At 31.3% G+C, this 27633-nt stretch overlaps 3 protein-coding genes across 4 annotated transcripts; all 3 read left to right on the forward strand.

Annotated features, from left to right (window-relative positions):
* The first annotated feature begins 744 nt into the window (after positions 1–744).
* On the forward strand, positions 745–5861 carry LOC134705269 (uncharacterized). The gene is made up of 4 exons (XM_063564019.1): positions 745–936; positions 2013–2108; positions 3260–4276; positions 5704–5861. The coding sequence occupies exons 1-4, from the start codon at positions 924–926 to the stop codon at positions 5814–5816; spliced, it is 1239 nt and encodes a 412-aa protein (XP_063420089.1). The 5' UTR covers positions 745–923; the 3' UTR covers positions 5817–5861.
* A 1906-nt stretch (positions 5862–7767) lies between these two features.
* On the forward strand, positions 7768–15191 carry LOC134705899 (uncharacterized). The gene is made up of 7 exons (XM_063564613.1): positions 7768–7918; positions 9536–9719; positions 12055–12161; positions 12887–13015; positions 13521–13703; positions 14241–14371; positions 15054–15191. Exons 1-7 carry the CDS (start codon positions 7870–7872, stop codon positions 15189–15191), a joined length of 921 nt encoding a protein of 306 aa, XP_063420683.1. The 5' UTR covers positions 7768–7869.
* Positions 15192–16672: 1481 nt separating this feature from the next.
* LOC134707643 (uncharacterized) lies at positions 16673–27116 on the forward strand. Of its 2 annotated transcripts, none has more exons than XM_063567594.1 (6): positions 16673–16849; positions 18410–18532; positions 19405–19536; positions 20089–21177; positions 22112–22240; positions 25300–27116. In XM_063567594.1, exons 1-6 carry the CDS (start codon positions 16837–16839, stop codon positions 25434–25436), a joined length of 1623 nt encoding a protein of 540 aa, XP_063423664.1. In that variant the 5' UTR covers positions 16673–16836; the 3' UTR covers positions 25437–27116. The 2 variants fall into 2 exon arrangements, with proteins under 2 accessions (XP_063423664.1, XP_063423663.1); XM_063567593.1 differs by having other exon boundaries at positions 25076–25422.
* Positions 27117–27633: the final 517 nt, after the last annotated feature.

The following is a 27633-nucleotide window of genomic DNA, read 5'->3' on the forward strand; positions in this document are numbered from 1 at the left end:
AATGTCATGCCGTGTTCGAAGCACTTTTCTGGATTTACCTTCATCAGGAACGTCCACAGCCAAACATTTGAAATCCAAGGATGTATAAGTACCGAAACCCTTGAAGAGCTGCATGTCATGAATACGTAAAAATAAATAGCCAAATTCATCTAAAATCAACTTTGTCTGAGGTAGTTGAGACCTTAGTTACTTGATAATTTCAAAATCTATAAACGGACAATTTTAGGACGGTTTGTTAAATCATGTCGGTACCGAAATACTGACTACTGAACTGGTGATACCCTCTGGGACTGATAGTCCACCACCAGAGGTATCGACCCAGTTATGTGAAAAATTAAAAACAACACGTTTAACAATTTCATGCGTCCGAAGCGCTATTCTGGATTTACCTTCATCATCGGGAACGTTCAAAGCCAAACATTTGAAATCCGAGGATGTTTAAGTACTGAAACCGTTGAAGAGCTGCATACGTAAAATAAATTATAGCCAAATTCATCTAAAGTCAACTTTGCCTGAGGGAGTTGAAACCTTAGTTTCTTAATAATTCAAAAAATTCTGATTTGACGAGTTGCATTGTACATTACTGTAATTAGACAGATATGCTAAAAATATGATGCACTTTTTCTTTGTAGGTATATTATGTATATTATAATATTTATTAATGTATATATGTCACCATTAGTGGAGTTTCAAACTTTAAGTTAAATATATTCAGTGTTAGTTTTAATATTTTTGTAGCATTCACGACAACCTCTGATTCTCTTAACATAGTCGCCATTGTTTTGGGAGTTATCTTCGGACTGATATTTCTAATTTTGCTGGTTATTATAATATACAAACTATATTTCTACTGCAAAAAACAAAGGCAAAAGCAGAAACTCAAATCAACAATAAAGAATAATATCAGCGTGTTTAAAAAGAGAATGAAAGTGAAAGGTAATTCTGTTATTATATTAGTAAATAAGATATATTGAAATTTCAACACAAACTGACGTTTATAAACAAAACACTCCTAAAATATGGCACATTAATTGGAAAGTATGACAGGGTTTACATTGAGCAAATAGTTTTGAAAACATTTGTTAGGTCTATAAATCGGAATTTATTAAATAAAACGGCTGGCTATTCCATTACCCTTTACGTAAAAATGAAATAGCAACTCGGAAAAGTTTGTAATCAGCTTTTATATCTTCATAGAATTGACGTTATTCTAACGTCATGTACAAAAATAAGACAATATTTATAGCAGCTGGGTTGTTTTCTTACTACGTTACGTAATGTACACCACAAAGCGAACACACAGACCGAATTGGAGTGCGATACAAATACAACAAAAGCTTTATTACTTTGATATACATTTAAAGCAACAGTAATTTACCGATATTCAAATCTTATTAATAAATACAAATCAAGGTAAAATGAAAACCGAGTGAATGGCATTAACTGCAAAAAGAGAGATGTCTTGTGCGTCAGCACGACTTTACCTAAGTCCTGCGTTGAACAATTGATTACCGAGTGTATGCGCTTCGGTATGGAACTTGGCTATGTATGTATCAACCGAATTTCAACTCTGTCAAATGTAAGAAAATAGTCGGACAATGTTGGCATATATATTTTTGTCTCTATTGCTGAAAATGTCACTTTAACAATATTATCAATCAATAACATGCTAGTTGATAAAATATATTACATTGCTTTCAAATTGAAACGAGTTGAAAGAATTTGTCTTAATTCGTATGTCTTATCTATATTTTCTACACTTGAAAATGCCTGTACCAAATTAGGAATATGACAGTTCTTGTCCATTCGTTTTTGATGTGTTTTGTTATTTGATTTTGCCATGTGATTATGGGCTTTCCGAATTGGTTTTCCTCTAAGTTCAGTATTTTTGTGATTTTACTTTTTTCAAATGTGTCTCATGTATAAGGTAAATCGCTGCGGAAACAGATATTTTGATATGCATGTCATTTAAACAATACTATTTTACCAAATATGATATTCTAACTTTCCAGAGAATGATGAATATCCATTGCAAGAGATATCTCTTGGACCAGAATTGTTAAAACCAAGGAATCAGTTATACAGCAAAAAACGTTTAGTTCCTAAAGGTATAAATTTTACATGAATTATCATTTAAACAAATAAAACGAATGAAAGCATTTTATGAAATACAGCAAGAATTTACTTTTAATATGATACAAATAGATTTATAGATGATTTTTGTTTTAAAATGAACACCAGTAAACAAAAACTTGGTTTGTTCAAATATCATATATATATGCAAATAATTTACTTCTATTTCTACAATGACGTCAGTCATCTGATGATAGTGATCTGGACTTTTTAGTTTAGGTTCCTCTGATTCAAATATGTAAAATAACTGTCAAATGCTTAAATTTTGAATCTATGCAGAGCAAAAACAAATGGTGTTCAGCGGCAATAACAAAAACTTGCAACGTCTAATACATTGACTGAACAAAATCTACTAAAAATAGAACGACATATAAAATATGTTGATAAATAGAAAGAAAACCACGAGAAACCGTGCGTTTTAAGCTCCTGACTACAGACACATTAAATATTTGCTGGGGTTGAAATATTTGTCAGCGTTCACCCTTCCCTGAAACTATGACAGTGATGAAACTGCTCAGCGTAAAAACACACTTTTCAAATCAGGTCAGAGCGAAGCACAAATAAAAGACGAAATTATAATACAAAATACAAAGTGTCGATAGAAGTAACTGAAAGCTAGCTCAAATCCAATTTCAAATAACTTAAGAATTGAATATTTGTGTTTCTGTTCAACAATTCAAATGTTCTTTTCTCTATATCAATCATTTATCTACAAATTAAAAGTCTTGTCAACAAAATTTCATCACTCATTTGCTGCTAATAAAACATTTAGCAGAAAAACGGAAACAGGAAGATTGAGACAATTACATTGCATAAAATATTGTGTTTACCAAAAAAATATATGCATCACTGTTTCTATAGTATAATTGCTAAAAATTAAAGAAAGTTTATGATGGAAAAATAAAAGTCATAGTGCACAAAATATAAGGTTGTCATTTGTTGTTGTAAGTTTTATATCTTCATTATCAATGTACCTGTCTGAATTTATATTTTTGTATGGTCTTTGGATATCCACAGACAATACATAAAATAAGATTTTCAACATGAACGTGTAGTGTGGATGCTTGTGTTGCCATGTTAGTACATATAGAGGGAATACACATAATGAATACTATTTGTCTTTCAGATCAAGCTACACTAGAAAGAAGTAGTTCGGAAAATGTTATATCATTGAGCACATACAACCGACCATCGGAAAATAGACATAGTAATAAGGTTGCTCGAATATCATCTGCAAGATCGTACGATAAAGTGTATACCAAATCACGATCAAGAGAGAATAATGGCAATTTATTCAAATCTAAACCCAGGAAAAATCTGTCTCTTTCGTATAAATTAGCCGATATTGCTGACTTAAATGAGTTCAGTGAAGAAAATAATGAATCACCTGTAAATTATTCTCGCTCTTCATCTTTTCATCGTCTTTCAAGTTCGATGAATGATTTATCAAGACCTTCAACTCGAATGTTAAATATGAGAAAAAGTGTGTCACTTGAGCAAATGAATAAAACTAATAATTCAGTGAACAATTATTCTTATTACCCAAAAGTCAACAAATTTCAAGACAGTGAGGTATATAAAAATGACAATCGTCAATATAAACGGAAGAAAACAATCTCTAACAAGGAAAAAGCGCTTTTTGACTTTAGAAATTCTAAGCTTAAGGTTTCTGAATCCTCTAACCAGTCAATACGTCACAGAGGTAATGAACGTAAGATGAAGACAATAAGAGAATCGAACGAAAACATTCCACACACACATAGAACATCTAAACAAAAAGATCTGCAGATGCTTCAAAGGCCTGTATCAGTATCTTCGTATAATTCTCTTAGGAATATTGACAATTCATTTGAACCACGTCCAGCTAGTAGGAGCTCAGAAAACAGGTTTATGTTATTAAAAAAGCAAATGAAACACGGTATAGAGAGACCAGAAGAAAGAAAGAAGCCGATGAGTAAAAGGACAAATTGGAAATCACCTTATTTTCTTCATCCTGTTAAACCGGCTCGGTCATCTATAAAGACTTACAACAAATTAAAAAATCCAAAAATAGAACCTTTCAAATCTAAAACCTTTGTGACACCATCAAACAAAAAGTTCGCCTCAAGAGAATTTGCAACGACAGACTATGAAATGAAATCTGGTATGTATCTGGGTGAATTATTTATAGTAAGTAATAATTATAATTGATAGTTTTATAGATATAAAAAGGTGTTCATGTGGTATGAGTGTCAATGAGACAACTCTCCATCGAACAACAATTATAGGTCAAAGTACGCTCTTCAACACGGAGCCCAAACGAGAAACCCAACATCAATATAAAACCTAAAAACAAGAAACGAGAAACACTTAAGTATTTTTAAGGGTATACATATAAAAAAGAAGATGTGGTATGATTGCCAATGAGACAACTCCCCACAAGAGACCAAATGACACAAAGTCAATCACCATGCAACAATACGTAATTGCAAGCTATTTTGATTTTTATGATTTTTTATACATTGAGATGTACCGTGGGCCAGTCTCGATCCTTTCCGATCTCACGGATACCCTCACTAAAATTAATGTCTATTACTTTGATTTTGTATCTTCTTGGTCTTTATTAGAGTAGAACATCGGTAGACAAAAGGGCTTTTCTGTATTTAGCCAAGGATTGATATAAACGATACATTTGAATATCTTTATGACCAAAAGAACATCAAAATAATGGCAAATTTAATCAAAGGTCAAAATTTAAAGGAGTTAGTCGAAACCTTGGTTTCTTAATAATTCAAAAATTTATAGTTATCAATGGTACTAGGATTATTACGCCAGACGCGCGTTTCGTATACATAAGACTCATCAGATCAAAATAGTTATAAAGCTGAACAAGTTCAAAGTTGAAAAGCATTGAGGACCCAAAATTCCAAAAAGTTGTGCCATATACGGCTAAGGTAATCTATTCCTGGGGTAAGAAAATCCTCAGTTTTTCGAAAAATTCAGTTTTATAACAGAAAATTATAAAAATGACCATATAATTGATATTCATGTCAAAACCGAAGCGCTGACTAGTGGGTTGGTGATACCATCGGGGACGAAATAAACCAGGTCGGTACCAAAAAACTGACTATTGAGCTAAGCATTACCATCGAGGAATAATAGTCCGTTTTGCAACCAAAGTTTTCAAAATACAGGTACAATAAAGTACTTTATAAACTGTCACTCAAAATTGAAATGTATAATGTTGATGATAACAACTGCTCACCAATTCACTGTCTTACAACAGAAAACAACTGGAATTTACCATTAGAATGAAGGTTTAACAAAGCACCATCTTAATGACAAATATTCTACATTAGTCCTACGCGTGGTGTCTTTTCGGAGATAACGTCTAATCCAATCAGGACGTCCGAAACAAAGACTAATTGCAAACAAAATAGTACGAGTGAATTACTCTTAAGTCATAAACATTTCAGTATAACTAACGATCAGTTTTTTTATAAGATGTTTTGTAAAAAGAGCCCCAAAGATATAACTTTTTGAATCCAAAACTTGGATGGCAAATTTGATTTTATGTTAATTATATTTCAGATTCGGGTGTTTCAGCAGACGATTCAACTTCATCTTTATATGGAGAAGGATATCCACTGCCAGACACCATTCAAAATTTCAAGTCTAACGCCAGACGTCAAGTTTGGCATTAAACATCGTCTTACGATTTGTAGTGAATTTGTAACGGAACCACATGATGAAATGTATACAGTTTATCCTTTTTCATTGCTGTAATGTTAAGGACGTTAAAATAAATTACAACAGATATATTTCTATTATTTTCTCATTCGAGCCCTCGAACTCAAATGAAGTTAAAAAAAAAATAACTGTCACCATAACACTTTGCATGCACACTCTGAAGCCGTTGCAGCATTCTTGTCTTACAATATATACAAGAAGATGTGGCATTAGTCCCAATAAAACAACTTTCCGTCTAAGTCGAAAATAAACTGATACTACCATGACAAAAAAAGTAAAGACAAACGTAAAGACAAACAATAGTACGCTATGGGTAATATCGTCTTTCTCGCACGAAAAGTATATCACGTAACCGATGCTTAACATTAGTCACATGCAGTGTAAGAATCATGTTAGCTCCAACTCGGTCAAACACATTATCATGATGAAATTATATCCTTAAAGCTAGCTGTAACATAATACTGGCATTTCATTTGCGCCACAAATCACTTTTTGTGTGTGCCGAAATGTAACACTTCATTTGGGCCAATAATACACCTGTTCAGGGTAAATAGTATGAAAATAGTGTCATTCAAAAGGCACTTAAAATGATAACTTTAAAACACTATTTTGATTGCATAACTAACAAAAATGTGTCCTCAGTACACGAATGCCCCACTCGCACTTTCATTTTCTATGTTCAGGGGTAAAATCTCTAATTTGGCATAAAAATTAGAAAGATCATATCATAGGGAACATGTGTACCAAGTTTGAAGTCGATTGGACTTCAACTTCATCAAAAACTACCTTGACCAAAAACTTTAACCTGAAGCGGGACAGACGGACGAACGGACGGACAAACGGACGCACAGACCAGAAAACATAATGCCCCTCTACTATCGTAGGTGGGGCATAAAAATATTCCTCCAAAATCAATATAAGAAAACAGTTCTGTTATGAATCAACGAGATTTTAAATCACAAAATAATGCAATAAACACTAGAGTAAAACCAAAAGTTGGTGCTGACACAAGACTTTAAGCAACAACTCATATGTACTCCTGTACACAACCGATATGTGTCATCAGAAAATATTGATTTCTTCTTAATTAAGATAAGGAGATGTGGTTTGATGGCCAGTGAGACAACTATTGACGAAAGCAACTATTGGCAACCGTACGAACTTCACAAATGAAAAAAAATGGAACAATCCAAATGAGAAAAATAACGGCCTGCTTGTCTCAAAAGTGACCATGTCCATCTTTACATCTTCATCAAACATGTGGACACTACTAATATACATTTTTTAAGATGCTCTCAGTTTTGTATTAGAAATGAGTATGAACCTACTGAGTTATCCAGAGGGAATTCTTTAAAAAAAAATAACGATGCAGCAATGCATATTTATATATTTTCGTTAAATTTTCATGTAAAATGGCTCAAATGTAATTTGTAAAATTTTTGTCCCAAATGAAATATAACCTTATGGCGCAAATGAAATATTGTATTTTGTAAAAAAAAACATGGCGCTGACGCAAAATCATGCGTACACAAGCGAAAAAGGGGAGAAGGTTTTCTTTATACAACGACAAATCTAAAGTACAGAAATTTAAAATAAACATAAAATGACCAAAACTTAATTGCTCCAATGTAAATCTATATCCTAATTAATACAAGTATTAAAAGTCACGTTAAAATAACAGATTTATTGTCAAGATTGTGTACTCATTTGTGAAATATTTTAATTCAATATTTGAAACAGTAATTATATACTGCACAAAAGAAGGATTCAACCGAAAGCGAAAAGACAAAAGGAAATGATATATCACTTAATGAATAGGGTTTAAATCTTTTTTTGCTCTCTGTCATGATTTAAAACAAAAAGAAAATTGTAATTATATTAAAGAGACGTCACACTAATACGTGTGTAACTAGGTGAAAATAAACGCAAATTATGTATAAATATATATAAAATGGCGAAAATAATTTATAAGATACCATAAATGTGTTGTAAATATGCAATTGAGTGATGAATGTGGAATTTTACATATTAATATTCGGCTACTTATTCTCATACGGTAGGAATTTCAATTACTTTCTCCTTTATCCTTAGCAGAAACATATATATTGACTATTAGATATTCTGTTCCCATTTCTGTAAAGAGGTAGATTACGTTACATTTAAAAAAAAAAAGAGGCAGAAGAAATGGAGGAGACATTCGAAAGTCGAAAAGAAACTGACGGGTAAACAAACGAAAAACGACGCAAAAACAAACTAGTCCCCAAAAAACAGAGCATAGAAAAACTTAAACATGAGAAACATCATGAATCCCATCACAAAGGAGGTCTAAGATGCAAAAAGAATGGTTTAGAAGAGTTTCGTAGTTGTGTTTTGCATCAAATTCGTTGTATAATATCTTTTTACAGATACATTGTTCATATTCACCCTTGTTTTAATGTAATTAACTGATTTCTGACTTGAATGGTTTTACCAGAAGAGATTTGATTGTCCCAAAAAAGGCAAAAAAAAACATAATAAATGTGACGTTACCGATAACGTTTGATCGCTCTTTCTATGTACATAATTCGTTCGTGTACTATTACATCACGCAAAATTACCCTTATACACTTTATATCCCAATATGCTTACTTTAGCGCGATACAGTATAGCATTACCATTGATTTTCATGTATTCTTATTGGATGCTGTCAATGCAAATTTCGACAATTTAATGTCTTCACGGTTTGGAAGAGCATGATAATTATTGATTGCAAAGTTGAAATTACTAGTAATGCATCATAGAAGAAAATGGATAATACCGACTTCAATCAGACGTTAAACATAAATATATATATATATATATAAGATGTGGTATGAGTGCCAATGAGACAACCCTCCATCCAAGTTACAATTTCTAAAAGTAAACGATTATAGGTCAAAGTACGGTCTTAAACACGGAGCTCTGGCTACATCGAACAACAAGCTATATATGGCGTCAAAAATGACTAGTTTTACAACCATTTAAACAGACACACAAAGCGGTCTTATCTTTATAAAAACCGAGGAAAGAAAAACGCGCATGAACTACATAAATAGCCGACAAGCACTAAACATCAGGTTCCTGACTTAGGACAAATGCAAACAATCTATCTGTCTATTAAAAATCAGGAATCTCCCAAATGACAGTACTTTGTACTTAATTTGTAGCTTTATATTTTCCGTATTCAAACATGTGGGGGTAGATCTTTGATACGTGTAGTTATTTGTATTGAATAATTAAATTTTTTTTACAAACTTTTTAAATCTGGTCAATGTAGATCTTAGTATTTTGCATTGACACCCGTCGATTGCTACATGCTATTAGTATGTACATATAGTATGTCGACATTTGTCAATAGCTTCGAGTACTCTCAGGTCTGTACTTAGTGTCTTTTTGTTGTGGGGGATATACAAGTACCTTGCCACGTCCACGTCATCTGCAATATACCCCATCGAAATGATTACCTTTCCTCGAATAAAAATCAATAAATAAGACTACTAGTAATTAGCGACATTTCACTTGCCATGATTAGCTCGACAATTATCTTATTCATTTAATTTCTTCAAAACGAAAAGAGGATAAATTGAAATTTGATTTAATGTAAGCCATTACTATCACAGAGGTACAAAGCCTTGTAATACCATTGCACTTTTAGGTAATGCTGCATGTACATTCTCGTCTTCACTGGAAGGAACTTGGATGAGCAGTAACTATGGAAACATCATTATCAATTCAACTTTCTTGACATTAGACACACTGTCCGCTTCAGTGGGAGGCTCGACATCCAACGTTGCCTTCACTTGTGACAGAAACCCGTCAAGTTTGAAGTTTGTTGTCAAGTAAGTGCATTAATTGATTTTTTTGTTCAGGACACAGTTATATAAGTGTGTCTGTAACAGGTATTTTTTTGTATGAGCTAATTTAAATATAAGATAATATTTAGTGAAAACAACAGCAATAATTATGTTTGAAACAAACCTGGCATACATACATTTTTCAAGTATAGACAATTTTAAAATGAATTCAACATATTACTTTTGAAAAAGAAAAACCATTTAATATGTTTTTAAAATAAAAAAAAAAAATGTGTGTTTGTATAAGAGACAATCTTACGTCAGGCTCTTAATTAACGTATTCCGGCTTTAAGTCAGTTATAAGACAGTATCATGTTTTTGTAATGCATTTCAGCAGTGTAACATGTTTCACAATTGCATAATCTCCGTTCAACTGAAAGGTATTTACTCGTTGACATCCAATGGCAGATTCAAGGGAGTCGGTGTCTGGGTCCGCTTCTAGACATCGACAAATAGAAATACATTCGCATATATTTTATAAGCCCTGTGCTCAATTAATTAAAGTAAAGTTTTGTCACTTCTCCGGCCGCCTCGAGTTAACATTAAGGGAATAAGTTCGATTAGGCCCTAATACTGCCCTCATTTTTAGCAAAAATTATAAATGCAGAAATATTGACCAATATCTATGGCAAGCCGTTTTGCTATTTATTCTTACTTCATGATATCTCATAAACTTTATAAGATATCTTATATAGTTTATAAGATATCTTATAAAGTTTATAATATATCTAATATAGTTTATAAGATATCTTATATAGTTTATAAGATATCTCATATAGTTTATAAGATATCTCATATAGTTTATAAGATATCTCATTTAATTTATCAGATATCTTACATAATTGTCTTTTTAAGATATCTCATAAACTATATAAGATATCTTATAAACTATATGAGATATCTTATGAACAATATAAGATATCTTATATAAAATTGTTTATAAGATATCTCATATACTTTATAAGATATCTCATATACTTTATAAGATATTTTATAAACTTTAGAAGATATCGTATAAACTTTAGAAGATATCTTATAAAGTATATAAGATATCTTATATAATATATTATATATCTCATTAATGAAATTATATAAGATATCTTATTTAGTTTATAAGATATCTTATATAGTTTATAAGATATCTAATATAGTTTATTAGATATCTTATATAATTGTCTTTACAAGATATCTCATAAACTATATGAGATATCTTATAAATTATTTTAGATATCTTCTATAAAAGTTGTTTATAAGATATCTCATATACTTTATAAGATATCTTATAAACTTTAGGATATATCTTATAAACTTTAGGAGATATCTTATATAATATATGAGATATCTTATTAAAATGAAATTATATAAGATATCTTATATATGAAAGGAGATATCTTATATATTATATAAGATATCTTATATATTATATAAGATTATATAAGATATCTTATATATTATATAAGATTATATAAGATATCTTATATATTATATAAGATATCTGATATGTTATAGGCGATATCTTGAAATCGAATAAATAGTAAAATAGTAAAGATATCTTATATATGAAAGGAGATATCTTATATATTATATAAGATATCTTATATATTATATAAGATATCTTATATATTATATAAGATTATATAAGATATCTTATATAATAGATATCTTATATGTTATAGGAGATATCTTGAAATTCGAATAAATAGTAAAACGGCTTGCCATACATATCACTATAAATAAAGACTTATCTGGATAGAACATTGGTCTTTTTATTCTAACATGAACGTGTTAGCTTTCTTTTCATGCCATTGCAACAAACACATTTATTTCCATGAGAAATCAATAAAAACCGTCGAAATAACATTGATTTTAGGACCGAAATCACAGTGTGCATGCGCCAACAAACAGATTTAAACAATTATGTTTCTTAAATTTGTAAAAAAAAAAAAAAAATGCGTTATCTGACTTGAAATTTTTCTAAACTTGTACATTTTGTTTCCAATGTCTTTATTTGGTTAAAATGCAGACGTCACAATTTAGTCAAGTTTCACTAACATCTTAATGTGTGTCCTATATGGGATACAAATATCTATCTATTCCCCATTTCCATTCTAAATTTTATTTATGAGAAACAACTGTACACAAATAGTCATATGTCACTTTCTAGCGAGTGTTCATCAATTTCATACATGTTTGTATCTTGCAATAATTACACTTTGAATATTCGGTGCCAGACGTGGCCCCTTACGAACTTACTCCTGTCTGTGCTACTTTTTTTCCTCCCTTTTTTTCTACTAGTATTAATATCATCTCTACTTCACAGGTCAGTGAGCACTTTCACAGTCTTTGGTGGTAATCCAGGGAATGCCTACATTTGTTATCAGTTTACTTACGTGAATTCTAACAACTACTACTTCTATATGCAATCAGGTAAGTGTTGTACATAAATACATGTTGTATATGTAGACAACACGATATCATACACCGATGTGAGATCCAGAACGCCGGGGTTCACATATTACATGTAAATAAATATTGCGTTTAAGTTTACATTTGTTCTTATTTTTGCCTGACGAAAAAAATGGATTTTATTTATCCGAAATTCCTATCCTATTTCATAATACCAACAGTATGTTTACCGTAGGTACATGTAATAATACACATTATACGCATGCCTGTATTTTTTTGTACTTCAAATACTTTATTTTGTCATCAACAATGTTAGGAATAGACCTTTGCAATGGAGTAAAACATGATGATAATGCCCCCAAGAAGCAGAAGTATTCCTGTTATAAGTTTCGCGGATTTTTCATTTGTGTCATGTTACTCCAAAATACTTGTTAAATGTTTTGTTTTAATATGCTATATATATATATATATTAGAATGGAGATAACTGTATTGTGTTTAAAAAGTGGCCTTCGTAGGACGATATTAATGTCGCAAATATTCGTCGCTAGATAAACTCAGTATGCGACAGTAAAATCTACGTTAAATTTACGAAGGCAAAGCTTACAAAACAATACAGTTATCTCCCAATTTATAATTCTGAAGTTAACATTTCAAGATTCACAATCAAAAGCCGAGTTGTTACATTGCAACTTTGCAAAGCAGTATCTTGTTCTTATTTGAAATAAACTATGATCATTCGTTTTAGATGACAATCATGTTTTCGGAAATGAACGTATTAGTTTTTGGGAGACCACTTCATCTCCAACAGACAGTCAGTTATGCAGTGGGTCTTCACTTCCATCTTCAGCAGAATTTAACAGCATGGTTAAAAGTGGTATGTGTTATATTTGGATATTACACGGGTTGTAATAAAAAAAAATAGTTATATGTAGTGTTATCATAATTGTTGTCGTTAGTTGCAGTCTGTAATACTAGTATGTGTGTTTCAATTCGTGTTTAGAATCAGTAAGCTTTTCTATTTGAATTGTTTAACATTTAGTCATGACAGTGCCATACTTACTACATGGTACGTTTCTTAACAATACAATTTGTATATTATGAATAATAGAAATGTAGAAATACACATTATCAAAACACCGAAAATATTTTTGTTATTTCTTCTGAACCGTGAAGTCGTTATTAGGTATATCCTCCTTTAAGAGTAGACTAGTCCGACAGATAACAATCTATCTGTCTGTAGGACCAGACTTCTTCGAAAGGAGGGAAGTATACCTTATCTAATATCGACTTCTCGGTTCAACTAGCAAGCTAGCTAACCAAATATATATTACTTTTGCCTACACACTCAATGCAATCGACTGTAACTGATACTATTTTAGGGGAAGCATCCTCAGCAACGACAAACTGCATGACACATATACTGGGGGATTTCACATACTACTACGGGACATCAGGTAGTATGACAGACTGTCAGAATGATAATCTAACCGTATGTGGCGGTGATAATAGACAGTCTATTCAGTTCAACAAGGCGACATGTGCAGGTTCTGGAATGTACACCAGTAAGAACTTTATTGTTATGTTAGGGAACTTCAAGGGCCAAAAAAGGGGGGTATTGTTTTCTTTCTAAAAAAAATTTTGATCCCAATATTGATTAAAAAAAAAGTATTCTGTTCAAGCAAATGAAAATCAATAAAATTGAGAAAGGAAATGGTGAATGTGTCAAAGCGACAACCACCCGACCATAGAGCAGACAACATATTATGAAAGTATTCTGAAATCTGATTTTCCCCATACCTTAATGTGTTTAAAAACAATTGAGCATCTGATTCAGAAAAAAAAACCTCATAATTATGAACTATACTTTGAGTTAAAATTGTTACTTAACGATGTCCAAGATTTATCTTTATCCATAATAAGCAGAAATATCTTTAATTTTTATCATTTTGAATTTTTAGCATGCGTTTTTAACCTAACTTATCTCAGAATCAACCAAGATTATCAAACATGCAGAATCAATAGTAAAAGTAGCAGACCTGCCTAAACGAGTTTACTAAAAATCCGAATCTGTATTTCAATAATGGTTTGTTTTCTTACAGGCGATGGAAAGCTTGGATGTTTGTCTGTAATTTACGATTCAAGTACTGGAGGTGGGACATACTATTCAGGCCTATACAATATGGACAGTACAACACCAAATGATCTAACAACATTTCAGTTCCTTTGTATAGTAAGTTGAACCCCGTTTATGCGTCTGGCGTAGTTACAAAATTTTAATTATGACAGTTTTAATTGTACATATGCATGCAACTATACATATTGTATTGCAGTTAAATATAGAAGAGTGGAGGCATCAGATGACCTTGCAATGTCACTGGATCGAAAACATTGTATTCATTGTATTTTTATTTATAAAAGCAACATATCCGGGTACGGTGTTAAGCATTAAGTGCTTTTGTTTACTGTGGATTCATTATTATTCGTTGGACACCAATGTTCGTGGATTTCGTGGGTACAGTTAAACCACGAAATTAAATGTTCATCAAATGATTAATTTTCTATTTTTTTATTTGCAGATTTCAGCAAAACCACAAAATTAAGTATCAACGAATATACATTGTTTTCCATAATCCACGAAAATTGGTACTCACGAAAATAAATGAATCCACAGTATATGTAAATATAATTATGAAAAACGTTAATATATAGTTCTCGAAAATCACCCTTAGTTTCCTTTTGAAAAAGGGGCGCTAATTTTAATTCACCGTATTTGTACATTTTTTAACTCTGTTTTCTGTTACATGATAACATTTCCAGGTGTTTTGTGAGATTTTGACCTAATTTTGTTATAAAAAAAAAATGAAACTTTCACCACATAAATATGGGTATAAAGAAAGATTTATTATTTGCAGGCTGCGACTTCAAACGGAACTCATATTTTTGTAAGCACCAGTAAGAAGCGATGCACTGCAAATCAACTGTCAACAACTACTACTTCCGGACAACTTTATATTCTGAAAGCTAGTGGTAAATATGATTATTACGTATGAACTGCATTAAGCTGCGAAGAAAAGCAAACAACTCTTTTCCAGATTGTTTCTCATTTCAAATATATTTTCCAAATTTTTCCTCCTTGCGAATTTAAAATTCATGTTGAATCTGTGCATGCATTTGAATAAAAAAATTTAACTGCAAATGTTATTTTTTTTTAACTTAACTAATGATGAGATTTGAAACTGTATTTTCAGTTTTGTCAGTATAAAAAAAGAGTATTTGTATGATTGCCAAAGAAACAACTCGCCAACAGAGACCATACTAAATAACACATAACTTAACAACTGTAGGTCTAAGAAGTGCCTTCGACAACAATGAGTTAAACTACCGCATGGTCAGCTATAAAAGGCTTGGAAATATCAATTATATTCAATATCTCTTTAAGAAACACGAATATTCTGTTTGCAATCTGATCAAGTTTTAGACCCAAAGTTATTTTACTAGTACATGGAGTATACCACAAATTGGTTACTTTGTTTTATCCTATCCAATGAACACACAACAGATTGTATATCTTGTTTGATTACAGATTTTGTATATACCTTTTACAACTCGAATGATCATAATTTATAAATAAAAAAGAAAGGTCTCGAATAATGTGCAAATTTTTAAAACACTTAAACAGATTTAACGTCAAGGTTTCATCTATCCTCGTTTTACGTTTTATAAAATTAGCTGTTAATTTTTGCTTTCTGAATCAATTCAACAAAATAATGTTGTTTTATTTTCTTCTTTCTTTTAGTTACCTGTCGTAAGTATATACTTTTGTAGCCAGGGTTCTGTATACATACCAATTGCTGCTTCTAATTTGTTTTTCTTCTTGAATTTAACGAAGAGGGAGGGTGGGTACTGACTAATTCTTTTATTCTTTTAAAATACATTTTATGGTGTGAATAAAAGAGATATATATGTTATGAATTTCACGTGAAATTTACAACAACAAAAATTTGATACTTTTCATGATTTTATTTAAATTTGAAAATTTAGATGTTATTTGAAATACTCTATTTTAAAAATTCATGTGAATTTTACATGAAAATTTTTTACATGATTTTCATGTGAAATTTACATGAGTTTCACATGAGATTCACATGAAACACAAAAAAATGATTTCACGTGAGTTTCAAGTATAAGCTCGTTTGATGTGAATTTCACGTGAGATTCACATGAATTTCACGTGAGATTCACATGAATTTGAATTCACGTGAAATTGATGTGAGTGAAATTTGCCTGTGTATGCAGTGAACGGACATTTTTTCTACTAAATTGACTCTCAAAAGACTAAAGATATAAAAAGCCTAATACATAAGATATTTGAGAGCTTCTATGGGAATACGACAAAGGCAGTCAAATATTCATTCTTTTAATAATTTGTGTAACTCATCAGGTAAAATTATCATGTATAATGTTCAAAATGGACATATTTTGATAAATATGGAATTAAGAATCGTACATAAATCTTTACTTGTAGCATTTACGGAAGATTCCGTGAACGTTCTAGCCATTGTACTGGGAGTAATATTTGGATTGCTATTTCTTCTTCTTCTGGCGCTTCTAATATATTACTGCTGTAAAAAGAAGAAGAAACGAGACAAAATCAAAGCTCTAGAACAAAGAAATCTTAAAGTTTTTGAAAAGAAAATGGCCATGGAAGGTACATATTACATTTTAGGCACGATGTGTGTGGGAGGGTAACTATGTTTTTCCCCCCAGAGTTTATTTTTTTTACAACTTTAATGAAAAAAAAAATATTATAAAAAATTTTACTGAAACAGCTTTTTTAAATTAATGTTGTTTATATATAAACCACCTTAAACATGTTTTTAAAATGACTTGTTTAGTGAATTCTTTTAACTTTTTGATTTTAGAAATGTATGTATATAAGTGTCTCATAAGTCTACATAAGGCTGGATATTTGGTCATTTTATTTTGTGTTGTTTATGCAATTGTGTATATATATATGTCTGATCAAATATGTGACACTATAATAAAATAAATCATTATTCATCATTTTTAACGGCATAAATATAGCTACATCGAGTCGATTAATAGGTGGAATCCTTTTTGCTTATAGCATAATTATACCTTGGGAAACCAATAATAACAGTTTAACATTCAAAGGCAAATTCTAGCTAAAATATAATTATTCTAATTGCTGAGTGCAGAAAAAAGAATACATACTTTTTTTTAAATTCCAGTTTATAATTGATAAACAAGATTTAAATATCTAGTTAAAAAGGGGCGCATTTCATTTGCGCCAATTTTTTAAAAATCAAACCTTTCATTTGCGCCACAAGGTTATATATCATTTGCGCCAAAAAAAAAACCTTCATTTGTGCCATTTTACAGGTATGACAGGTAATATAACGGAAAAGTTAAATATTATATACGCTTTATTTTGTTTTTTTGTTTGTACATAACTCCCCCTGGATATATGTGTGAGTTCATACTCATTTCTAATACAAAACTGAGAGTCACTAAGGTTATAATTATATACATAGTGTCCACATGACCAGTCCAGTGTGAGGTGTTAAGATGGACATAGTCAATAATTCTGTGATATTTGATGACAACATATATAATAGGTTATCAAATGTTTTAAAAAATGGAGACAAATCCTTCAGGTGTACCAAAAAAACCTGTAAAGCCAGGATTACGACTGATGCGGACAGCAAAACAATTATAAAAACTTTAAACGAGCACAACCATGGAGTAAACCAGCAGAAAGTAGAATCTCAACAACTAAGAGTCAGAGTTCGGAAAGTAATAAATTGTATGGTTTTATCGAGGTTTTAGCATAACTTGTATGATTTTATGATAACTGATTTCTGAGGAATATGTTTAAAACTTTCTTTATTATTAAAAGACTTTTTGAAAACATTATGTTTTACTAGTATACTATTATTACCTGTATCTTCATGTATTTACCTGTATTTACCTGTACTTACCTGTAATATTGGCACAAAGGAAAGATTTAGTTTTTGGCGCAAATGAAATATTGTTTGTGGCGCAAATGAATGATTTTTTTGGCGCAAATGAAATGCCAATTGGCGCAAAAGCAAAGTCAATGATGAACATTTTTTAAATTTAAGCAGAGAACATTCAAAGAATATAATTGATTAAATATTAATTTTCTCCGATTATTGTTATTGAGATTAAATATGAAAAGAATAACATTTCTTTTTTCGAATTTATTTATTTATCTGTATTTCAGAATTTGATGATGAACACCCATTGAATGAAGCCTCACTTGTACCAGATTTCCCACAGAATGGATATCCAATGCCGTTAAAGTTAAAACTTACTCCAAAATCTAAACGATATAGTATGCCAACAGGTACCGTAACTTCAGAAATGTATGCGATTTTTCATAATTGCGACAATTGTGACTGTTGAGAATTCGCAAAAAAAAAAAATACATTTAAAAATTTACCTAGCTTTACTGATATGCAGCATTTACTGATATCACATTACTTAATCTAGCACTTGTGTCATGTTAACGCATTTTTAGTGAGTTTATAGTAAAAATATCATAATAAATACCTAATAGAGGTGTCCGGACAAGCGGCTATACCTGTAATACATACCTTGCATATATTCTATTGTTAAAAATGTCAAATGGATCAGACACATGTTTTTTTTACCTAGTAAGTAAATGTAGTAAAGAAATTGGAAAACCTCAACAACATACAACTCAAATATCCATCTTTATTAGAGAACATGTAAAAACGTTGTATCACACAACGATGCAATATATAAGGTATATTTGTTTTTATAAATTTACTAGTTTTTAACCATTAGCAACAAAACAATTTTCATTGCATTTCCAACATGGATTTTTTTTTTATTAAATATGACTCTCATACAAGTTTAGAATAGAAACTTTGTGTCATGTTTTATTCGAGTTACATGCCAGAACTGGGACAACAGTCAACATTTTCTAGAATGAAGGCAGTATTATATATGTATATCACACGGATAATTATTGTTTGAATGTTTAATGCGTTGTGTATTCTTTTCCTTATGGTATTTATATTTAAGTACCCGAATGCTATTTTGAACATACATTTTAGGAAAGACTTGTATGTGTGGTATTCTTTTATCTATATTGTTTACCACTCATATTTTTATACTGTAAAGATGCCATTGCACTTCAGACTTTTAAAATTATTTGATTATTTTGATTGTTGTGTTTTATTTTAAATTTAGTTGCAAACGTTGAAATCCAAACTGAGCGTTCTTACACATCACATGAACAAATGTCAGATATAAATCCTGGAAGCTTTGGTGGACCTCTGAAACAATTCCATGGTTCCAACAGAAGTTTAGCTACACAGAAAGGTTATTATAAAACACAATTATCGTTTTATATATGAAGACCAATAATATATAATTTAAAGAAAATCTTGCTTTTAAATTCCTTACTTATTTTTACCAAATTATTCGGTGGACAAATTTATATTCCTAGATACACGTGCCTGGGTATATTACATTTAATATGTGAAGTGTCCTGGAAATCTTATCTTAATTCGGTAAATATTTGGTTATGAAAAATTATCGTTTGGTTCGAAATATATCAATCACGGCAAGCCGTTTTTAAAATGGATAGTAAGAACAAATGTTAATAAACTCCCATTGTTTTAATATTGTCCTTATAGTTTCATGGATTCACGTTAAGTTGATTACATATAATTCTGAGTAAATATAATTATTTGAAAATCGCCTATAGTCGGGCTTATGTTGTGGCTTTTTGTTTTGCTTACAAAGTTTCCAACGCATTCAAAGCTCAAACTATTTTTTTGCGGTTAGATTTTCTTTCTAAGAAGTTATTGAAAATTTAAAACATCAGATCTGACTTATTTTCATTAACCATCTTAAAATTTTTCAATTTAGATTTTGAAAGTCCTGAATACAGCAGTGCAGACCACATATCATCAGTTACTACGAATAACAAGACTTTTCAACAAAGATTGTTAAACAACATGAATAACACTCCAACAAAAGAGTTTCCAACAGAACCTCAATATCTGCCGTGGCCATGGAGAACTGCTAACCGTGCAATGAGAAGTAAACCGGCTTCTGTGAAATCAGGTAGTACCAGTTTTAAATCTCGCAATGCAGAGTTACCAGACTTAGGAGAGTTCACTATTCATAATTACGGAATCAAGTATGATGATACCATGTCTACTGCGAATACACATCCTCCACCTCGTCGACCGTTGTCCAGAGCAAGTTCTGTATACAATTTGTCCAGACCACCGACAAGAATGCTTGAAATGAAGAAAAGTTACTCTCAGGAGCATCTGAATAGATCAAAAACCTCAATAGGACACTTTCAAAAACACCCAAGTAGTAAATCGCTATTTGATAGATCTGTGTCGCATAACGATGTCAGTAGATCAAAGCCTATCATAAAACCATTCCAAAAGAGCAAGTTTTTTGAAAAACCTCCCTCAAAGCCAAATAATCCTTCCCGACGGGCATCTGTTGCTACGATTAAATTAATGATGCAACGTAGCAATACACGGATGTTAAACACTATCAGCGAATCAAAGGAACGGATCCCATCGCCACTCAGATATAAACGAAAACCGCCATTACCGCCATATATGAGACCACTGACAAGATCTAAAACTTTACCAACTCCAAGTGCACTTAAAAAGGCGGCAAATGTGTATGGAACACGTCCTGCGACGGGGAAATTAAAAGAAAATGCAAGGTCAATGCTACAGACAAAATTAAGACATAAAAACATGGAACAACCTGTCAGGAGGAAAAAGAAGTATAGTAAGAAGAAATCATCTTGGAAATCTCCCTTTTCACTTCCATCATCTTTACAAACACGCACGCTTTCTTTGAAAACATTGAGTAAGATGAAACATTCGAAGGTTGAACCTGCAAAGTCATCCACTACAATTGGAAGATTTAATGATAGCTTTACTTCAAGAGATTTCGCCACTACAGATCATGACGTTACCTCAGGTTTGTTCCTTATAAGTAAAGGCTTGATATAATTCCTATAATGTCAAAAAGGTATAAGACAAATGTTAAAAATTTAGCAACATCAATAGGTCTACCTAAAAGAAAAAAAGAAACTCTTAAATTACAAAACAATAATAGTCTTTGTATATAAAAAAAAATGTCAAGTCAGATACCTTTATTTTCAAAAAATTTATTTTCCAAAATTCCCCAGCTCAAGCCAGCTTACAAAACATGAACAAACTTATAAGTTAGAGTTAAAGTGTGGAAACAAACAAAAAATGCAGTTTTTAAAGTTATATAGGGTTATAACTCTAGAACGGTAAGTGCCCAATTTCAAACTGTCTACGAGTTGTTGTTCTCAAAATTGTGTTAAGAGTTTATGAAAATTTGGACGAGGAAAACTTAAATTAGTGAGTAAACGAAAATGAGACGGACAGAAAGACGACAGCATATACTGCCAAGAGTAACACTTAATGTCCTCTTTGTCCAGCTTCAAAGTAATAAAAGCACAAACACTCCATATGTGTTGGTTTGGTTTTCTATTTAATCTCGGAAACTGAAAAGAAATCACAAGAAAATGGTAGATTTTGGCTTTTTTTCAGTCCATTCTCTGAAAATACATTGAAAAAAGTGTATGCTTGTCATTATTTTACACTTAATAATTGTGAAAGAAAAAAGTGTTTTGAAAATATGATTTGGATTATTATTTTCCTGATATCTGCTTGATGTAAATTGGCTTGTTGTTCTTTTCCCTAGTGATTGTGTGCTCCTTTTTAAATTCATACAGACTCCATAAAATATCGTCTGGGCTTATTCATCAAAATAATTTATTTAGTGTAATTTTACATAAGTTTTTAATTTTAATTTGTTATTTTTGTCGAAATATATATCGAGTCTTGTTTATTTTTATTCACTGGATTATCAATTATTTTAGATTCAAATGGTGAGAATTTTATGGATGCTGAAATATCACATTTACCAGCTATTGACCATAAGCCTAGACTTGTTTCAGCTGCACCAAGGCGTGAAAATACATATAGAATGGATAAAAAGGTGTCGGAAGGTAATGCAACAAGTATCTTCGTAGGGTTTCGAATAATTACAGGCTGTTGAATCAGTACATTTTATTTTTTACTTTTCGAAAAAGAATATCCTAGATATGATTTGACCATTTTTCTTTTATAGCCCACTCAACGGTATTGATTTTACTAAATATAAAAGTTTGTACGGCTGCATATAATTGCTTACATTCACTTTATTTGACCTATTGGTAATTATACAACATCGCATTATTTGTATATTGCCTCATTAGGTCGACTTAAAGCAAATATAAACTATAATGTAATTCGAGATGGGGTTATGATTTTTTCTGAGTCGGAACATTTTTCTCGCGATTTAAACAATGTAAGGTATAAGGAAAATGTGGATTCAGAATAATTTTTGTCATCTGCTTGAGCACAATATTTTTCTCAATAAATATAGGATTATCAGGAAAAAAGCTTCGCCCTCGTCTCAAAGTTAAAAAATGATAGACCCCTTAATGTTTCTTAACTTAATATATGAAGGATGATTGGAAAAATATCCTTACAGTTTAAACTTTGTATGAATAATATCTAATTTCACTATTAAATGTTACACTTTAACATCTGCGAATCGTGATATATTGCTTTATTCAATAAAGGAAATAATTATTTTTAGACCTATGATATTGATTTTTTGTTTTAAAGTAATACCCTTATACATTACATATGTATTTCATTAAAATCGGGTAATAAAACCTTGATAACCTTGCAATGAGTAGAGTATCCGTTTATTGTGTCAGTGTTAAATAAAGAAGCAGCAGGTTTGTTTTACCGATGTTTCAGGCTCATAAAACACTTGCTAAAATAGAAACCAAAGTAAACCACACATCCAACAACAAGGAATTGCATGAAAACCAAAAACAAACAAAAAGCGGGTTCGTCGAAAGGTTAACAGTCTCCTGCGTAAATTTTTGACATGACTTCCGAATCAACACTCAATTTTGAACCAATAGCAATCGAAAATTTTACAGACGCCGTCAGGAGTTCGTATACGTGATCAAATATCTGTTTCACAGATGACGACGATCACCTTAAAACCCATTTTAGTTTGAAACAGTCATTTTTATGTAAACCGCTCTCAAACGACATGACAATAGTATACTAAGTCATTTTCAGTTTATGATACAATTTTTCCATTTATCTACTGCGGAAAATTTAGTATATATCACTCAATTTGCTTGCAGTCAATTAAGATTTGTTCAGTTTATGTCCAGACTGATCAGTAGTTGCTACTACCTGTAGAGACCAACAACATATTTATTACCAATGTTTTTTTCCAACTGATCGGGCGGAGCTTACATTTCTATTTGCATAAAGACAATCTATTTCAAGATGTGCGTGATAAGGATGATTTTTGTTATAACCATTGCTGATTTCTAATCACCTATCAGTGTCATCAAAGGAATTTACAAAACAAATGACTGGACACTTCATTGATGAGTTTATTCTAAAACACCTATCAATAGATGGATTGGTTTATTATGAGCGAACCGGTTAAACTCAACCTTTAGCATATCAACACACGACACATACCACTACACCTGGACGACTGGAGACCAACTATCAGTTATTTAACATACTTAAAGGAAGAAAAATACTTTTATAAGTGGGGCGAGTTGGCCGACCTTTATTCAGTGGGGTTTTATCCCTTTTCGTAATTAAGTGAGTTGTCAGACTGATTATTCATTTCTATTTTACACTTTTTCAAAAGTGGGGCGAGTCGGTAAACAAGAGTGGGGCGATTTTTTATAAAGTGGCGATCTAGTCAGAGCCGATTTGCCAACAGGGCGAGTTGACATTATTTCATATTCAATCATCGTGTTCGGGGATCATTAAAGGTATACATTATATAGTAATATATGAAGTATATTATAATGGTTGTGTGGCGTTCTAAACTAAATTTTATCAATTGTAAATGGTTTTTCATCTAATCTAAAACAGCTGGGATGTAAAATAGTTATCCAATTCGGACTTGTTGTTTCAAGAGTTGGATCACCCTCTGGTCTCCGGCCATCGGGGTGATCTTACACTGACTCACCGCTTCCTTGTGGGATAACTATTACTGATAACCACAATTAAAAAATATGTTAATTGACCGAAGGAAGGACTGATAATGGCTTAATCATGTTAATGATTTATTGTTCAGACTTTTTATATGATGTTCAGATCTAAATAATCGTTTATTACTAAAACTCGTTTACTAGTGGTATGTTCCAATCTCCGAATGTCAACTGCCGAGTAAGATTTATCACCGGTTTATAAGTAACAAGACCAGTGTGACATGTGAAATTGGATCAACCTAATCGTCCTGATCACTAGAGCAAAATCCCAGTTCTGGTTTGGATTCATGTTGAATACTCTTTAAGTTTTCTATATTGTTTTTTTATACTGTTATTTTTTGTTTTGATCGTTTCCTTTTTTACCATGACGTTATTATTGTCAGTTTGTTTTTATTTTGGTATCTTTTGACGAGACTATTGTACAAAGTGAGAGGTTTAGAGCTATAAAACCAGGTTTTAATCCATAACTTTCTAAATTTGAAAATCCCTGTTCCAAGTCAGGAATCTGACAGGTCTTGTCCATTCGTTTTTTTATGTGTTTTGTCATTTGAAATTTTCGTGTGATAAGGGACTTTCCGATTTGATATTCCTCTGAATTTTTGTGATTTTACTTTTTGCCTCTCTTTTTGTAGCCAAAATCTTATTAAAGAAATACATGTCTTGTGTATTTAGTCATAATCTCGTGTTTTCTGTTACTTTTTTTTTTCACAAAAATCTATAACGGAAGTCGTCACCAGCTATTTTACAATATTTCAGATTCCGGAATATCTGCTGACGAATCTCCCACGGGAAAAGTAGCGGGAAACGATGACGCTATGATGTTTCGTGTACAGGAAGTCATAGACAAAGGCAAATTTAAAGTTGTCACGCCCAGAAGTTTTCCTGGTCCTAAGAAAAAAGAAATTCCATTCCACCTACCCGATTATTTAAAATGATTATCGTGAATGTATGTGTAAACGAGGATTTTCATGATATTTCAGATTCTGGAATATCGGCTGATGAATCGGCGTTGTCTAGCGATGATACGAGATATCCACTTCCGGATATAGTAGAAAACTCAGATCAGACTAAACCTGGACAGTTGAAGCCACCGCCCAGAAGAACACCATGGCACTAAAACTATCAAAATCATAACTGATGAGAAATGATGGATTTTTTGTGTCGATCGTTGTGGATTATAATGTGGTTTATTTTCAAATGTTTGTACTTGTTGAATTGTAAAATGTTATAATGAGGAAGAATCATATTATCCATCAAATGTGACACTAGCGTACCAATATTTACCTGATTGTTTTTCTACATGTATATTGATCGAAAAAGTTATTTTTTTAACATTGTTGTTTTCCCACTGTACAATGTTAACTGACTATATTTTCGGGAACAATTGGATTGTTTGGAATATCATTTTTATATTGTACTTATGTGAAAAGTTCAATACGTTATGAGATTTTATTATCTGGTATATCTAAAATTGACAGTTTAACACGATTCGTTTTTAACGATGCATTTGTTAATATATTGAATAACTCAATTTAAGCCCTTTTTCTTTATAATGAAATCGTTTCACCTACAAAAGACCTTTTTCAAAATTTGGTTGACTTTTGTACACTAACACGCAAAAACTTGGGGTTGTTTGATTTTAAGGTAGATGTTTTTCGAAAGCGTTAATTGCAAAATTGTAAGAAACAAACATAGGTAAATATTTTTGTGAAATATTTTAATTTTGAAACATGAATGCATCATTTAGATAAAGAATAGCATGTGATTATTTTTATTCTTTCGACTGGTTTTACTAATTAAGGTTCTTTTTATGTTTGATTGAAACTTTTGATTTATTTTTTCCATTTAAACTCAATCAATTCAGATAATGTATTTCATAATATAATGTTCCTGAAATTTACTTGATATTTCATTTTCAAGAATTATTCGAAAAACTTCATTTTTTTTTTATTAATTTCAGCGAAATGACATGGCATAAACAAACTCCCTTGGATGATTGTCCGATATTCCACCGTTTGAATTCAATTTTTTGATTTATTAAAAGTCGAAAATTTAGAATATGCTGAAATTGTCGCTTATGCAGAAACAATACTAGTTTGCCCTTTAGGTCATTTTTTTCGTAGTCATTTTAAATATACATGTTTAGGTTTTCTTATGTTTGTACAAAGTTATTGTTGTTAAGTACTGACTTTGCAAAGCTGTAAATTTACAGGCTGTTTGTCTGTATTAAACTAGAGTCAGAAATAAAATACAAACTATATTTTATTACAATTAAGTAATCATGTAAAATGTATAATTACTTTTTGAGATGTAGGGTATACGTCAGTGAAAAATAATCTAAACAAAGCAAAACAGCTATAGTGCACAGCAATTTTTTTCGACATATCAGTGACAATTGTCTATACATGTGTCAAGCTCTAAGTCGTATTGGTTCAAGAAAATAAATAAGAGACTATCAAATATCAACCATCAATACAAAACATTACAATAGGACTTATTAAAAGACACTCATTATTTAGGTATTGCAGTGACTGATCCAGAATTTTTGATAAGGGAGGCCCGCTCCAGTCATACTTCAGGGATTCCCAATATAATCAACCAAATTTTTCCCACAAAAGGGGGGATCCGCCCCCTGGATCTGCCTATGTATTGTGCATGTAACATGACATTAGAACGACATTTAACTACTGAATTGTGTAAGTGGATAATATAAAGCGAATTCTCTTTCAGTTTACGCTGAATGTAAGGTACATTGTAATTTTACTTTCCATTTCTAATAAAACATACAAAAGAGTAAGCATTTTGTTTGATATTGTATTCGTTGTCCGTGTGTATCACCCAATAGCAAGTATGGTGGTCAGAATCAAAATTGTTACATTTTAAAATGTGGAATCGATTTTACATTATCAAACGTTTTCAATCTTAACACACAAGGATCAGTGTTTGTGTATTTAGTTTTCAAAAGTTTCACAAGTTTTTCAAAAGGAGACATATTTTAATTAGTTAAGTTTGGTGTATACATTAAGGATTTCATACTTTGCGTTGCAGATTTCCAAATATGAATAATAACTTGAAAGCAAACCCGTAAAGTCTTTGCAAATAATTGGAGGACACTGGTTTATTTAGGTAATAAAGGTATTATTCTAAACCGTATCCAGCAATTCTATTCAAGTTGTCAAACCAAACAAGTTCCAAGGCTGCATATTGCTATTACTCAAATGTTTTTATTCTTCTTCAGTCAAATACCAAACACTGTGATAATCGATAATGAGAAAGTTTGAAATAATCATCCCATATGAAAGGACTTTTTTAAA

The sequence above is a fragment of the Mytilus trossulus genome, chromosome 2 (assembly GCF_036588685.1).
Source record: "Mytilus trossulus isolate FHL-02 chromosome 2, PNRI_Mtr1.1.1.hap1, whole genome shotgun sequence".
NCBI lineage: Eukaryota > Metazoa > Mollusca > Bivalvia > Mytilida > Mytilidae > Mytilus > Mytilus trossulus.